At 40.5% G+C, this 17,275-nt stretch overlaps 1 protein-coding gene across 1 annotated transcript; it reads left to right on the forward strand.

Moving 5' to 3' along the window:
• The first annotated feature begins 1,343 nt into the window (after window positions 1-1,343).
• Window positions 1,344-17,069, forward strand: heg1 (heart development protein with EGF-like domains 1). Its single transcript, XM_042495160.2, has 14 exons — window positions 1,344-1,810; window positions 7,605-8,952; window positions 10,022-10,512; window positions 10,940-11,053; window positions 11,245-11,367; window positions 11,488-11,591; window positions 11,695-11,750; window positions 11,995-12,155; window positions 13,529-13,663; window positions 13,917-13,959; window positions 14,061-14,098; window positions 14,241-14,328; window positions 14,633-14,810; window positions 15,641-17,069. Exons 1-14 carry the CDS (start codon window positions 1,540-1,542, stop codon window positions 15,782-15,784), a joined length of 3,294 nt encoding a protein of 1,097 aa, XP_042351094.2. The 5' UTR covers window positions 1,344-1,539; the 3' UTR covers window positions 15,785-17,069.
• Window positions 17,070-17,275: the final 206 nt, after the last annotated feature.

Consider the following 17,275-nt stretch of genomic DNA (forward strand, 5'->3'; position numbering starts at 1 on the left):
TCAGAGTTATCGAACAGACGTGGTATGCAGTGTTGAAGATGAATGTCTTGAGTAGATTTATTCTCTGTATTAACTGATTGTTATAGCCTAAATAAGGAGTGTTTAACATCTAAATTCATCTAAATTCCTGTAGACAGTGAAAGTTTACTGCTGTGTGACCAGAAGGGAATATCACTGAAAACTGACTGTGCTTTACTGTTATTAGAGCTAATTTGTTGAGATATTGCAGGAGGACTTTTTGTCTCTGACTAGACCCCAAGGGTGTAGGTGAGTCAACATTTGGGGGACTCATATGAAACAGCGGATTTGGGGGTCCTCTACAATAATATTTTCAGCATTAAACACATAATTTCCTAAATTCTGGTACATTTTCATGCATCAATTTATGGTGTAAATTATAGATAGAAAACTATAGATGAGCAGTTGTGGCTCAGGCAACAGAGCGGGTCATCCATTAATTGAAAGGTTAACGGGCTGATCCCTGGCTCTTCCAGCCAACATGTCCAAGTATCCTTGGACGAGATACTGAACCCTGAATAGCAACCAATGCTGTGCCATCGTGTGTGACTGTTTGAAAAACTTAGAGGCAGGTGGCACCTTGCAAGGTAACTGCAGCCACCAGTGTGTGAATGGGTGAATGCGACTTATAGTTTAAAAGTGCTTTGAGTGTTCGAATAACTAGAAAAATGCTTTACGTTCCATTACAAAACACTGCTACTTTCATGTTTTTATTGGGACAGTCAAATGCAGTTTCCAGGGTCCCCTGCATATGCACTGTCTACAATGGTGGACCCCTGTGTGTGTCTGGGCTTTTTCAAGCCCAGTCCCACTTGGAAGACAAGTAGCCTAAAGTTAGAAATGATATCACATTAAAATTAAATTTCATAGTAATTGCTCTGAAAATAAAAAGTAGCCTATGGCTTTAAAATGTATTAATGGGTTTCATTTATAGGACATGCCATAATGAACACCCAGGGTGTCATTATTGTGACTCTGGAGGTCTTTATAGTCTGGGTCTCTCACTCTTCTGCATATATTTCTCCGTATTTTAATACCAACTAAAGGGTGCCATATCACCCAGAGAGGATGAATTAGCCTGAGAGCGTTGTGTTGTGTGTCTCTTTTTTTAAATGCGGGACTTCCGACAACACCTGAAGGCAGCAAAGGCGGCCACTGGGTTGAATAACAGGGCAGAGTAAAAACCACTACAGTGTGTGTGTGTGTGTGTGTGTGTGTGTGTGTGTGTGTGTGTGTGTGTGTGTGTGTGTGTGTGTGTGTGTGTGTGTGTGTTTGCGGAGGAGGAGGAGCCCGGGCTACTCCGCTGCGCTGTGATAACAGGCTGCAGCTTCGGCTCTGTTATCTTCCGCTCCCCGCCGTCCGAGCAGCGGATCAATCCGGGACCTGCACCAGGATTTATTTCATTCTTATGAAACTTCACTCATAGCCGGAGCTCTCCTCCCATGGTGTCCCCGGGAGACTCCCCGGCCTCTACTCGACTTCACGGAAACTATCGGCGACCGTTTGGGGGTCTTGAAAATCATGGAAACGTGGTTATTGAATCACGTCCTCGGTGTGTCTCTGTCGGTCCTCCTGCTGGGTCTGCCGGGGCCCCTCGGGGCAGGGACCCCCGGTAACAACAGCACGGATCCGGTAACGGCAGGATTGTATTATTCAGCCGGCACAGATGAACTCAGTTACATGGAAAACAATGCAACTTCCACTTCATACTCCAGCGAAAGTTTATCACCATCACAGAGGAACATCCTGCTCACACACACTGCTGAGACACACACTGCTGCTGCAAACCTCGGTAAGATCACTGTGGCCTGCATGGTAACTGAAACTGTTTAGAAAGTTTGTTCAATTTACTGAGTTTACACGCAGTATATGAGAATATTGTAAACTATATTTTATACTTAATGCAAAGCAAAGCAAAGCTCTGTAAAAGTCTTTTCAAAGATTTTTAATTTCACTGTAGTTAAAATAGGCTTTAGTTGGAGAATGCCTACAATAGAGATCCATCAGCAAAGCTCATTTATAACATTTGGAAATAACCCAATATTTTGTTTAAAATATCAATAACATTTCATTTAAAACTTTATACATCCAGTGATTTTCCTGATGCATCTTGTTGTGGGATAACTAGGCTAGCTGAATTATGAATAAAACATTTTAGTAAAGAGTTAACTCTCTGGTGCTGCTCTGCCACAGATAGCAAGCAGAAAATAAGTTCAACTTTGCATCCATAGACAGTTTCATGAAACAAGTGCATTGCTCTTTGCTTATACACAAGTTCAACTAAAACACAAGAAACTTGTGCTGTGTTTATACGTAAGTATAAAGCTGTAACTAAAGTTATTTTCATCAACTATTTATGTTTGTCGTTTTCCCCATTTATCGCTTGCTTTGTACTTTTTCAGAAATAGTGAGAAATACCTTTCACAAGTTCTTACAGGCTACGTTGATTTCTTTAAATTGCTTCATTTATCCAACCAACTGCTCAAAACCCCTAGGTACTCAGTTTAGCTTTGTAAACGACTGAGAAAAACTGTATATATTTACATGTGAGAAGCTGGAACCAGCACATTTTCTGGCATTTTAGCTTTAAGATCAGAAACTATTAGTTCAATTCAGTTTTATTCATAAAGCCTGATGTCACAAAGCACAATTTGCCTAAGAGGGTTTTACAACATACATCCCTCTGATCAACTGATGAATGCAAATCCGTTTTTCGTCATCACTCAATTTCCTGATTCATTGTTTAATTTCTACTTAAGTAGCCTATAGTAGTACATACAGTACTGTGTGCTCCTATCTGTAGTTCTGTAATAAAGAAGGATAAGCCTTCCCACCACTTCAAATTGACTGATCTCATCAATGAATGAAGACTGTCAGCAGACTGGGAATTAACAGTTTAAGATCCACTATGTAGGATTTAGGGCCAGCTATTGGCCGAGCTGGAATATAGTATACTTAACTATGTTTACAGTGGTGTCTAATCAACTCAAAATAAAAACTGTGTTTTCGTTACTTTTAGAATGAGGCATTTATATCTTCATATGGACTCCAACAGATTCCGCCATGTTGTTCTAGCTCAGAACGGACAAACCAAACACCGTCTCTAGATAGGGCCATTTGTTTTTTCACATCGTCCACCATAGTTTCTCCTACATGCTTTGCACACAGGAGAAGTTTTAGCTCTGCAATCTCACAGTTAGAAGTCACTCAATTCTACACACTGAACCTTTAACATGTGAACCCCATTTAGACCTACACATAGTCTACTTAGTTTGAGGAAACCAATGAACATCCAGAAACCACTTTAATGAGTGTGTCACTCCTGTCGTGGTCTAAATAATAAATATGATCACTACCCTCACTCTTTTTGAGATTTTTACTTCCTGTTAGCACTTGCGCTAAAGTGTTGCTAATGTCACAAAAACTCATTTGTTCACCAGTTATTATACTGTTTATTATTTATTCAAAATAAAAATCAGTACCGATTATTATTTATTAAAAATCTCATTGTGTAAATATTTTGTAAAGGCACTAATATTCAATCCTACGATATTGTCGCAATATCAACAACGAAGTATATGGTCAAAAATATTGTGATATTTTGATATTGTGACACCGACGCTCATGGAATAACGAGCCAAGTTAGCCCTTTAAATTTATGTGTGCTAACTATGCTAATGGAAGATCAGAAATGTGCAACATTTTTTGCAGAAACAAGATATCAAACAAAAGCCAGAGACAATCTTGTATAACGTTGCTGTGAGCTGTAAATTCGCCACTTCTAAGCAGAAGGCCGAAAGTACCATTATCTCAGAGCCTGACCTGGCAACGCCTCTCTTCTACTGGTCAGCTGCCCTCCATCGCACTCTGTCTCACTCTGGGTCTTAAGTCCGCAGCTGCCTGTGCCAGAGAGCAGCATGAAAGTTAGGAGCGCTCACTCTGTATTTAAATCTGGGGACCAAAAAATCCTCAGAAGCTTACTGTGCAGTTGCTCAGTTTGTATAACCACATTTATCTTTTTTTCAATGATAAATAATTAATTAAAAAAAAATCAGCAAAAAAAAAAACAAGCTTACTGCACACTTAACTCCAGCCAGCGGAAAAACGGAGCAGTTTAAGCTCTGAGATGAACAAATAATTTTCAGAAGATTATTAGAATATTAGGATGCATAATGCAACCACTGAGAAGCATAATACCAAAAACTCTAATAATGGTTGGGCTCTGTACCTCATGAAAAAGAGAGCACTAGAACTGTATGACAGACAGACAGTTACTGAATTTAGGCGACCCACCTGCTCTATGTAAAAGTCATAGATTTACAGTTTTACACAACTACATAATATAGGCTGATTAGAAAAGTTACAATGCAACTGCAGTAAGATACTACTCTTATTATTAACATAATATTAAATGCATTACTTCTACTCATGCTACAGTTGCAAATTGGTCACAATAGAATGTATGAAATACCCTACTTATAACGTACAAGCTGAAACTACTTTAATGTAAGGACAGCAGGTTTGTGAGGAAAACTTAAAAACCTTTCCGTTACTATAAATATTGTATCGATTTACACTCCTCTAGGGATATTACAGCATAGTGTATCACTGGCTTCTGCATTCAAAGCCAACTTAAACCCATAATATACTGCGTTACACAGCAATACAACTGAGACAAACTGACTGCTGTACAGAGATCTGACTAGTTTCTGCTAAAGAATGACAAAGTGAAATGAACTTTTGTCACCCTGATTTCACCCAGATTCACCTTGCAATATCCCAAATCAGGTCTTCAGGTCACAGTCATCTGGTGATGAATACAGAATAAAAATTTGGTCACTGAATATAGCAAAAGTTGGCAGCATTTAACAAATGACCTATTTAACGTGTTGGCAATAAAATATCAACCAATATATTCACAGCATCCTCATTAATATGCTAACCCTATTACTGCATTTGCCTAAATTAACATGCAAGCCACAGAGCTTCTGGTGTATAACAGATGTTAAAAAAAACTACACTGACAGCCGTGTTAACAGTCAAGAGCTGAGAGATAAACAGCGGAGAATCTGGGAGTGTTCCTCGATTGTTGCCAACACCACGTTCCAGTCTGAATTTTGCTGCCCGGACTGGATCCAGAGAGAGAAAATGAAATAATGAGAGAGACACATGCAGAGGAAGTGAGTTAGAAAAACAGAGTCCAGTGGCCCAGTTCTGCTCACAGACTCCCAGCGGACGGGCTGCTCTGTTGTTGAACTCTCCCCTCCACTGGTTTTGGATGGTGGCTGCTGGTGGCAGTATGTTGGCTGTCAGGATGCCATCCAGCACCGACGCTCATCCTCAGAGTGCTGTTGTTCCAGTCCTGGGCTGCTGGACACTGGCCAGAAAACAGGCTGTCAGACAGCACAGCATCAGTGATGGGCAGAGAAAAGACCTCGAGACCTCAAGGTCAAAGAAAGAAAGAAAGACTTCACACATATAGACTAGGCAGACTTGAGTGTGAGTTTGTTTTTATGTGCAGTGTACTTCTGGTAACGTGGTCCCCAGATTTTGCTGCGGTGTGAAGCTGCAGACATGCAGGCAGCAGCATGGAGGGAGAGAGACCGTACCATAAGTTGAAGAAGTGGTGAATTTACAGCTCAGAGCAAATAGGTACAGTCATTAGGGCTGTTAGCTTCTTAATAATGCTGCTGTCACACTGAACGTCCCACTGAGCCGTGTTCAAACTTTAAGACTTTGTGTAGAAGACAAAATACATCGTCGAATATTTGTTTTGACCAGCCAAATCCGATTCAACTGGCATAATTCTGAGTTGGGTACAGCCCAAAAAAAAAAAAAAAATCAACCCTTTTTTTTAAAGTATATATATTTATTTATTTGGGCTGTAATTAAAGTAGTGTCACTCCTTGTGTCCTGGTGTGTGCTGGAACTTTAATTTCTTGGTTTAAAAAAATTGATTTGTCATTTTTTCTATCCACTGTTTTACAGCTTTAAAGTAATGAGTTGACATAAAAATGATTCACAGTCTTATTTACACTTGACAGTAACCACTGGTTAGACAAGGTTTGAAAAGGAATTTCGGGGGGTCCTAGAGTTGTAGTTGTCTAAGACGCACATTATGTAATTGAAACATTTCTGGGTTGTTTCCAGCTGGCAACTTTTGTTTGCTCTTCTCTGTGCATGATTCTTGTCTATCTCCAGTGTCAACTGTCAGAGGGGAACTGTAAAAATATATGTATCTGAAACAACAATCCCTATTCTTTACCAACATTATTTTATGGTGCTTCTCTTCTGATACTGCTTTGGCTATATTTATGACGTAACAACAATTTAAAGCTGGTAAAAAAAAACAACTCTCCACAGACACTAAACATGAAAACACGCCCAGATACATGGTGACAGTTTTCTGCCAGTGCCTCGTGCTCACTCAGCTTTAGGAAGGAAGTGGCGAATTCCCAACGGAGACAGTCACCGCCATATTTAGGACCTCAAGCCTTTGTTAGAGCAGACAAGTCCGGCTGCCAATTGTCCTCCACCCAAAATCATTGTCTCTGTAGCAAGCAGCAGAACTTTCTGACAGCATCTTCCCCCTCTCTGGTCTGTTCAGACCAGGCTCAGCCTGATGAGCGCCCTCTGGGGGCCACAGCTGGAAGTGAGATACAATACACAGTTTGTAAATGAAAATACAGAGACAGCTGCATCATGAATGAAGTCTGAAGACCTGAATGTTAGCATGGGCATTAAGTAAAGTAGGCCCAGTTCATGTAACAGTGGTTTGAATGCCCTTTTTTTGCCATTAAGGCTCCTGAGAATTGACACAAACACTCCCTAATTTTAATGAGTGGTCAAATTCTTGTGACTGTTTTTTTTTTTTTATTAAAGTTAAAAGTTTATACCATGCCACTATCAATGTCTGTTGTTTTCTGTTTTTAATTGATGGATTGTTGTTTTGTTTCCCCTTATTGCTTATCATGTTTATCAGAGATCAGGAGTGACACACAAGCATGCATGGGTGGCTCCTTGACAAATGTAGCAACTGATTTAAGCTGAAAATGTTTATTCAAGGAGTCCCCAGTAATGCACGAGAATAAACTTAAATAGTTCAGTTATGAATCCTCCCCGACATTCCTGATAGTGATCTTGAAGGCGGAAATCAGTTGTGATCAAATGACCCAGACACTTAATTTGGAATTCTCCATATTTATTCTGTGATCTCAAGAATTAAAGTCATTTAAAAAGAAAAACAGCCTTTAATTTTCTTGTAAATTGTTATCATGAAAAAACAGGCTTTGTTTTCTTGAGATAACAAAAAAATTCATTCATGATCTAAATATAACAGCATTAAAAAATAATTGCGAGTAGAAACTTCACTCAGTTACTAAAACCCAATGGATGAACTCACCATGGGGTGATTAGTATGTGTATATACAAATGCAAATGCATGTGTTTGCCTTTTTGCCAAAAATGTATAGTAGCAGTTAATAACAAAAAAGCAATGATGCGGTAAAATGGAAATAAAGAGGCCTTATCTGAAGAGAAAATTTCACAGACTCGATAATATTATATGTTTTTTCCTTTTTCCACAGACGCTGAGCAGACACAAACCTTCACAGAAACAAGCAGCAGGTCATTGGAAGCAGTACATCTGTCTACTGAGCCACTCACCTCCACCCTTGTTGTAGCCACCACTGAGGCCAGCAGTGATGATAGCAGCAGCAGCAGCATCGGCGGTAGCACCAGCAGCAGCAGCAGCAGTGGCGGCACTGGTAGCAGTAGTAGCAGTAGCATCAGCAGCAGCAGCATCAGCGGTAGCAGCAGCAGCAGCAGTGGCGGCGGTGGTAGCAGCAGCAGTAGCATCAGCAGCAGCAGTAGCATCAGCAGCATCAGCAGCAGCAGCAGCATCATCAGCAGCAGCAGCAGCAGTAGCATCAGCAGCAGCAGCAGCAGCAGCAGTAGCATCAGCAGCAGCAGCAGCAGCAGCAGCAGCAGCAGCAGCAGCAGCAGCAGCAGCAACGGCAGCAGCAGCAGCAGGGACTGGAAGGATTTTACTAACACAGACCAGGTGTCAGACACCTCCCCTGCTGTGTCCTGGGAGGCTCGTTCCTGGATGTTGACAGAGGATTCGAGACTCCCCCAGGATAGCCCAGACACCACCCTCCAACTAGGAGACACCTCAGCCTCAATGTCTCACACAGCCGTCCACACTGACAGCACATACACTTCCACCACCATCACCAGAGCTGGGGAGAGGACTCTGCTGTCTGTCTCCTCCTCTTCCAGCAACAGCACCTCCTCTGCTTTCACAGAGGACTCCAACTCCCATCAGCCCCCCTCCACCTGGAGTGCTTCATCTAGGGCCACAGAGACTGAGGGCTACACCCACAGTGCCCCGTCCACCAGAACTGACAGCAGGGACACAACAGACCAGCACATGACACACTCCTTCAGGGGGATTCCCTCAGAGACCGGGACTCCAGGAGGGCCCAGAGGAACCCAAAGTTTAACCAGACAACCTAACACCACCCATCATCAGTACTCATCGACTGCAGAGGAGACCTCCGACTCGACACCACCCTTCAGAGTGACCGAGCTCAGCACTGACCAATCTGAAGTGTCTGTTTCTTCCACACCACCTGTCACCTCACCTGCAGAAGGTCCTACAAACATCTCAGGGACAGAGCAGGGGTCGGGCTCCAGTGTTGTAACCTCCACTGAGTCCTCGTCCACCGGAGCCCACAGCTCCAGCACTCAGAACCAGCAGGGCACTGAGGAGGTTTCATCCCAGACCAGGGAGGACAGCGTGGACTTGGGTGTGACCACAACTTCCCCTACAGTCAGCAGCAGTACATCCAAAGTGGACTATTCCCTAACAGACACTCCAGTGCTGGTCACTGAGGTCTTCTTCACCACCACACCTGTCACTGTAACAGAAAGGTACGGTATTATAACTTCTAAATAAATGAAGAATAATGTTCAAGGAAAAGTATTTGGTTGTTGCACAAGCACAGCAGCACTGAGCAGGATTTATCATTATTGCCATGTAATATTTATTTTTAATTTATTATCACTGGATAGGCTCCAGCCCCCCTGCAACCCTTAAGAGGATAAACTGTTATGTCTTTTAATTGTGTCTGTTTACCACATGTTAATTTTTATGGCTCTGCACCAGCGACGGCCACGGCTAGCGGCCTTATGTCTTTGCGTTGTCCATTTGTCTGTCCATCCCATTTTTGTGAATGCAATATCTCAAGAACTCTTTGAGGGACGGTTTTTATTTCTTCAGATTTGGCACAAATGTCCACTTGGTCTCAGTGATGAACTGATCATATGTAGGTGGTCAGTGGTCGAGGTCACTATGACCTTGTTTGTCTCATTACTGTGAATGAGCCTGACATAATTAATTTCAATTTTGCAAAAATATCCACTTGTACTCAATGATAAGCTAGTTAGAATTTGGTGTTCAAAGGTCAAGGTCACTGTGACCTTGCATCCATCTCATTCTTGTGTATGCCAAAAATGCCTTGTGGAATTTTTTTTTAAAAAATAGCCGCAAACGTCCACTTGGACTGAAGACTGAACACTCATTGGATTTTTGTGGTTAAAGGTCCCTGTGACCTCACAAGACATGTTTTTGGCCATAATTCAAGAAGTTATACGCTATATATGATGACATTTCACACAAATGTCTAATTGGATAAAATGATTAAGTGATAACATTTGATATCCAAAAGGTCAATGCTCAGCTTCACTGCGGCATAATTTCTGGCCATTACTCAAACATCATAACTCAGGAACAGAGGGGAGACATCTGGTCAGATATCGAATTGGTGATACTGATCTTGGACACTCACCTTGAAACTGTGCTGGTTGTATAGATCTTCGAGAGCGTACCTTCTCCAAAGTTGTCATTTCAGTGATGTGATGTAAATATGTTCTCATGCCCTTTTTTCATTTTTTTCAGAAGTCTGTAGGAGATTTAATTGATTAATTTTCTCTTTAACAGATCACAGATAACAGAGGAAGACACTTTCAAAGCCACTTCCTCTGCCTCCACCACCGCTGCCACCATCACCTCCATCCCTCCTCTACCTGCAACCTCAACCTCCAGCTCCAGCTTTAGTAGCCCTGCTAGCAGCTCTGCTCCAGAGTCACTTACTGAGGCTACCATCCCATACACCACACCCTCCACCACAGCCTCCACCCTGGCCCTGCTGACCTCTGCGGTGCACCCAACTCAACACGTGTCGCCCAGCCAAACCCAGGCTCCCTCAACTGGGATGGCTAACCCCACAAACGCCCCCACCCTGCCGATAGAAACAAGCACAAGCACTCTAGGAATCACAACGACTCAAAGCCAGCGCATCACTACCACCTACACCCACAGCACCCCAACCAAGAGTACAGAGACTCTTCAGACCACTAGGAGACAGACAGACAGAGGAACTACACAGCTGATGGGGACAACGTCGCCAACCAAGGCACCACCACTGCCAAGTCAGTGCTTTACACTCTATCTTCATTTGAAGTGACGACCCTTGACATGCAGTTTTCACAGCAAGAATGCGCTTCAAAAAAGCATCACAATTTCAGATCATATGACGAAATTTGATTTTGAGATTAAAGCTTTAACTGATGTCCTGCACAATGTATGCTGTAATATCTAAGGAAGAGCTAAACTACTCAATGTAAGGAGAGAAAAGTAAAATGCAAGGTGCTATTTTGTGGACGATGCATTTCGAAACTTCTCTAATGTGCAACTTCAAATGAATGGTTTTGATGCTGATTATACTGCAGTGATCTTTCACCATAGAGTAACAATGCAAAAGAAGCACTGCTGTGTGATTATACTGTTTTTCTCTCTTTTAATGGTTCAGTGTCTTCTGTTTTATGGTAAATCTGCTCTCCTCCCTGAACGGAACAGGAAACCCGTGTGTGTCAAACCCTTGCATGAACGGAGGGATGTGTGTGAGCTACAAAGGGCATGAATACACCTGCCACTGTCAGCAGGCATGGACAGGACCGACCTGCAGCCATGGTGAGCTCCTCTTCTTCCTGTCAGCATGCATGCTACTTTAACCCTTTGTATTTAGTGTATCAACAAATGAAATAAATCCATTAAAAAAACATCCACGGAAAATATACTTTTTATCTTACATTCCTAAGTGTTAAGATTTCATGCCCTTTCAGAAATGATATTTTAGTACCTGCATATACTTGTCTGTTCAGATGTGGATGAGTGTGAGAGGGACCCCTGCCCTGTTGGCTCCAGGTGTGTGAACATGCGAGGTTCCTTCAGCTGTGAATGTCCGCTCGGCTTTGACCTGGAGGATGGACGCACCTGCACCAGGGGTAAAACCCCTTTAATACATAACATTAGAAAAGTAATTCAATCACAGATGATGAAAATATGCAAACTTAAACTGTATATATATATATGAATTCACTGACTTTATCTTCACCACTCCATAGCGAAGACTTTTCTGGGAACTTTCAGTATTAACAGACAGCCTCATGACCCGGTTATCTTCAAGAGCGCCACCATGCATGAGATTCAGAGAGAGATCATTCAGCTGGTGAGAGGCAGTCCGCATCACTGCATCATCATCACTTCTGGGAAAAATGTGTTTTTTGTGTACATTATATTTGCTACACACTGTCTTCCTGTCTTCATTTCAGCTCAATGCTTCGCTGTCAGTCCTCCGAGGTTACAGCCGATCAACGCTAAGTAAGAAGTAAGTTCTCATCATTGCTAAACTATTCCATTTAAAAAAAAAAAAGTTTTGTAATTTGTTGCCATGTTATATATATATTATATTTACCCCATTTAATAAGGTAATAGTTGGTGTTCACATCCCACTTTATTTGAGTAATTCTAAACTCAGGAAAACACATGATTTTTTTTTAAGTTTAAATGATGCAACATTAACATTTAGTCAGTGTAGACCTCTATGTTGAACTCTGATCTCTTCTCCTCAGAGGAGAGGATGGAGTTCGGATTTTGGCTGTCAACATGTTTTCCATTTCCGCTGATGTGACGAGCACAGAGGTTTACAACAGCATCCAGATGTCTCTCAGCAACTGCAGTTCCTCGGTGGCCCACTGCCGGATGGTGCTGCACCACCAGCTCTCTTATCATGGTAAATATAATAGCCAGTAATCGTATTAAACATAATCAGGGTTTATCTTTTCACTCAAAGGTTTAAACATTTTTGACTGACCTACTTAAAATGCATGGAAGCATAATGCATTCACAGTAGAAAAAAATGTTCGTTTTTTTTAATTAAAAAGATAATAAACATGTTAATATAAAAAAAGATCAACAAGAAAACCTTGATAAAATTTCTTCAATTTGGCACGCGAACTATAAACTGATTAGATTTTGGTGGTTGAAGATCGAAGGTCACTGTGACCTTGCATCTTTATCATTTTCGTGAACACAATATCTAATGAGCACCCTGATGAGGTTTCCTTAATTTTGGCACAAATGACTACTTAGATTCACTAATGAACGAATTAGAATTTGCTGGTCGAAGGTCACAGGTCCTTATGACCTCAGAAAACATGTTTTTGGCCTTAACTCAAGAATCCATATGCTAATTATGACCAAAATTCACACAATTGTGTAATAGGATAAAATGATGAAGTAATGACATTTGATATTTTACACATATATATATATATATATATATTTACACATATATTACAAAAGGTTAAAGGTCTTTACTGTGACATAATAATAATAATTTTCTTCAAAAACACATTTCTGGCTATTACTCAACTGAAAAACAGAAGGAGAGACATTTGGTCACATTTCAAGTGGTGACACTCAGCTTGGGTGCCCACCTTCAAACTGTACTGATATAAATCATCTGTGCCTCTGAGGGGAAGATGTGTGTAAAGCATCTATGTTGTCGCAGCCATATAGTTCACAGATGCACATAGTGGTGAAGCAGTAATTTAGTTGTTCCATGAAAGCTTCTTTTTTAGAACTCTGATATAACAGTTTGTTAATTCAGAAAAACAGGGCAAGTATTTTTCCTCAAGTGAATGCATTACACTTTTGCATAACTGAAGTGACTGAGACGATTGAGATCTTTACACTGAAAAAACTAAAGGTTGTGTTTACAGCCACTAGGGGGCATAGTTTAGCTGTAAATATACCCACAGCTACATCATTGCATCACTCGAAAATATCATCAACCAGCTGCTATATTTCACAACCCTACACTGCAGGGAGTCCTACAGTCACAGCATGCAATCCCATAAAACACCATAAGACCACTGTGAGCTCACAGATACAGTAGCAGTCTTTTGTAGGATACTTGTTGTGAACCAGAACTGTTCAGAACTAAACCAGAACCGTAATTGATTTCAGCTCTAATTCTAATAATAAACTGAGGGAAAAAAGGAAGCTGTTTTGGTGTTTTTTGATGTCTTGGGCCACTCACATTTTCCAAGTCATGAGTGTTTTAGTGTTGACGTTACTAATTTTGTCCATATTGTGTTCCAGTGGAAAGTCTGTGTGTGGCCCAGAAGACTCAGTGTGATACAGAGCGCTCCACCTGCACAGACAGCAGCGGCACGGCCCGCTGCCAGTGTCTTCAAGGATACTACAAACACAACCCCGACGATCTGTCATGCCTAGGTGAGTTACGTGTGTGCATGTGTGAGTGCATGTGGCTTTTTAAATAACTAAATGAAATAATAACAAAAAGTAAATTAAAAAACATATATTTACAATTTACCTGATTCAAATCTATTGAAAAAGAAGACATTTCACATTAAATTGATAAAATTAAGGACAAGGTTTATGAGCAAAACAATACTGCTCCTTATATCAAACTGTGTAATATTACTTTTTCTCTGAACTTCTTTTTTTTTTTTTTTTTCAATTTCAGAATGTGGGGATGGCTACAAGCTGGAAAATGGAACCTGTGTCCCGTAAGTTCAGGTTCCCTTTTTTTCTCTTACAGTATTGATCTATTTGTACTTGTATGATTTCAGTCCACATTCTCACTGTAGATTCTGCCTCTGATTTTCAGGTGCATGTTCGGATTTGGAGGATTCAACTGTGGAAATTGTAAGTGGCCCTAAAATGACGCACAACATATTCAGCTTTAACAGAAGATATATTTTGAACTAAAATCACAAATTTGATTTTATGATCTTCACATGATGTTTTTAAAGTTTAGCAGTTAATGTGGTGTTATTTAAAATTGCAGTTTACAAGCTGATTGCAGTCGTGGTGTCACCTGCAGGGGGCGCTCTGCTCCTCATCCTCATCATCGCTCTCATTGTCACCTGTTGCAAGTAAGACTGCTGTTATTGCTGACAAACATTTCTCTTGGTTTGCACTGCAGCTCAACTTGTCAAGTTTTATACTCACACTTCATTAATGCCAGAATGCGCCTTGCTCAGCTACAAATGATTTAAAAAAACAAAGGATCCTATTCTTTTATTATCTTGTAATCATCACTTGACAGAATATTTTGTAACTTAAAGGATCCAAATTACCAAAAAACACAGTTCCTCACTTCCAGTGGTTTGGTGAAGTGAAAATCTTTGGTAAAAATGTGACAAAGATTTAACTTTTAAAAAATGTTTAATCTCCAAGGAAAGACAAGAATGACATCAACAAGATCATCTTCAAGAGTGGAGACCTGCAGATGTCCCCGTATGCAGACTTCCCCAAAAATAACCGCATATCCACAGAGTGGGGCAGGGAGACCATTGAGATGCAAGAGAACGGCAGCACCAAGAACCTGCTGCAGATGACCGACATTTACTACTCTGTAAGCAAAAATACAACTTTGATTTTATCTGACATTCTTTAAGGGTAACTTCAGTATTTTTTATCCTGTCTAAGTTACTAATGGAGACATCTGTTTTTGAAATTGACCAACTATTGAGTGAGAGTGCTGTAGCCTGCAGCCACAAAAAAGGCTGCAAGGTAACCACTTAGGCTGTGCACCGTCAGTTATATCTACTAAAAGTGCTCTTTTTTGCCAGATAACATTATGGAAAGAATCTCTATAGAGACAGACCTTTTTGTTAAAGAGTAAAATCCTTTTTGTGAACTATGGGTTTATTTCAACCAAACCAGAGTTGCTGATTGTTAGAACAGTGGACAAACAAACTACCCGTGAGACGGTTTTTGTTTCTGTCTACTTTGAATGAAGTGTGTTTTATGATAAATTACTTTTTATTTAAATGCGAGTCAAGGGGGTTTGGTGTAATTTCAGGGATGTTTCAGGTTAAGCCAAAGGGATCTCGCTCTTTCATAAAAAGGTCTATTTCTGTAGTGATAATGTTATGAAACACAGAGAATAACATTCTGAGCCTGTCAGTGGCAAAAACAAGCACTTTTAGTAGACATAAACTGACATGTGTGAACAAGCCCTGAGTAGTTACATTGCAGCCAGTTTCGCCTCTACAGCCTCACTCAGTGCTGGACGAATTTTAAAAACTGTTGTTCCCAATAGCCAGCTAGACACAAAAACATTGGAAAATAACATCCAGGCTGAAAAAATCCTTGTGTTTGGATACATCTGATAAATCACTGTATTAGACCAGAAGAAACTGTCAATCACCTTAAACATTTTCTCTCTCTCTGTTTCATCAGCCTGCGTTGCGTAACTCAGACCTGGAGAGAAACGGTTTGTACCCGTTCACAGGCCTGCCGGGTTCTCGCCACTCGTGCATCTACCCCGCTCAGTGGAACCCCTCCTTCATTAGTGACGATTCACGAAGAAGAGACTACTTCTAAATGCCCCATCTTGAGGCACACGCACAACACACACACACACACACACACACACACACACAAACCATCTCTTATACTGAAAAGTGTAATGTGTAATGATGGCTATCTGTCACAGTGATAATGCTAAAGTGTGTGAGCTGCACCTTTTTGGAAAGCCCATTTGACCATCTATGTTCTGCACATTATCCATGAAAATGCAGGTGTGTGTGTGTGGGTGTGTCTACAGTTTGTGTAGAGCACATTTTTTGCAAGTAAAATGTTTCCTGAGAGTGTTATTGTCCAGCCATTTCAGTGTTTTTGCATGTTTTAGCTCATTAAGTTTCACTCACACGTTACATATTGCTGCCGTGTTGTTTAAGGCTGTTGAATGTGTGCAGGAAAAAATCCTGCCTTCAGGCAGGGCAGCCACTGATTCTCATTTACTTCACTGTATGATGCAAAACAGTTTGCTTGAAATGTGCTTGAGGTAGGTGATCCATGACATTAAACAATCATATCTGCCTTGTTGTTGCCTGGTAATGCACCACGGCTTTGCAGATAGCATGAATACAAAATGATAAATATAGGCAGATATTCACATTCCTGTCTGTGCTCACAGATAGGAATGTGAATTATTAAAAACACTTTTAGATAACATGAAAAAAACAGCAGTTTTTTTAAATGTATGTGATGTGTAGGAAAGAGACTAGAACATGCAAAAACACTTATAAGGTCCTTAAAGTGCTGGAATATGAATATGTGCGTGCCACTGCTGTGATTTGAAAATAATCAGTTTCTTCCTAGATAATTGTCTAAAAAACAAAGTATTAATATGACAAGACAATAACAACCACTGAAAGATGCACAAAGTCCAGATTCATGCCAATAGAAACTGAAGACCGACTGAATTCTGATGCCAACATTTATTTATTCCCTCCTCCAACTCCCTGACATCTCATTTACACACTGGCAGAATGAAGAGGGACGTGGCTTTAAGTGTGTGTGTGTGTGTGTGTGTTTGTATGAGTGCGTGAGAGAGCGATTGTGTGTCTTAAGTATTAGTGTGTTTCTGGTGTGTGTGTGTGTGTGTGTGTGTGTGTGTGTGAGGAGTAATTAACTGTATAAGAGAAGGATCATAACTGTCAGTGAGTGTTTGTAAAGAATGTAAAGATGTATCATAATAAGTTTGCTGTATTTGACATGGAATATTATTTTTATGTGACTGTTTTTTTCTTGTTTTTATATATGATCTGTTGATTCTGGCGTTTTAGTCAGACGTGCTTATTTAAATAAATACTTTTGCACAGCAGTGTTTCTCTGGCTCCATTCTAATGGTTTTTAAATTATAATTTTTAAAAAATTTGTAATCAATACAATTGTATTATTTTACTTTTTGAATTTGAATTTATACAGTTAAGAATTGTTCAAAAATTGTATTGTCAAAGAGTTATTGCACTTTTTTTTCATGTTTTAGTAATGAGTAGTTACAAACAATTAAAATGTACTTAAGCCTAC

Source organism: Plectropomus leopardus, chromosome 10 (genome assembly GCF_026936395.1).
Source record: "Plectropomus leopardus strain MGB_pleo_1.0 chromosome 10, ASM2693639v1, whole genome shotgun sequence".
Classification (NCBI taxonomy): Eukaryota; Metazoa; Chordata; class Actinopteri; order Perciformes; family Serranidae; genus Plectropomus; species Plectropomus leopardus.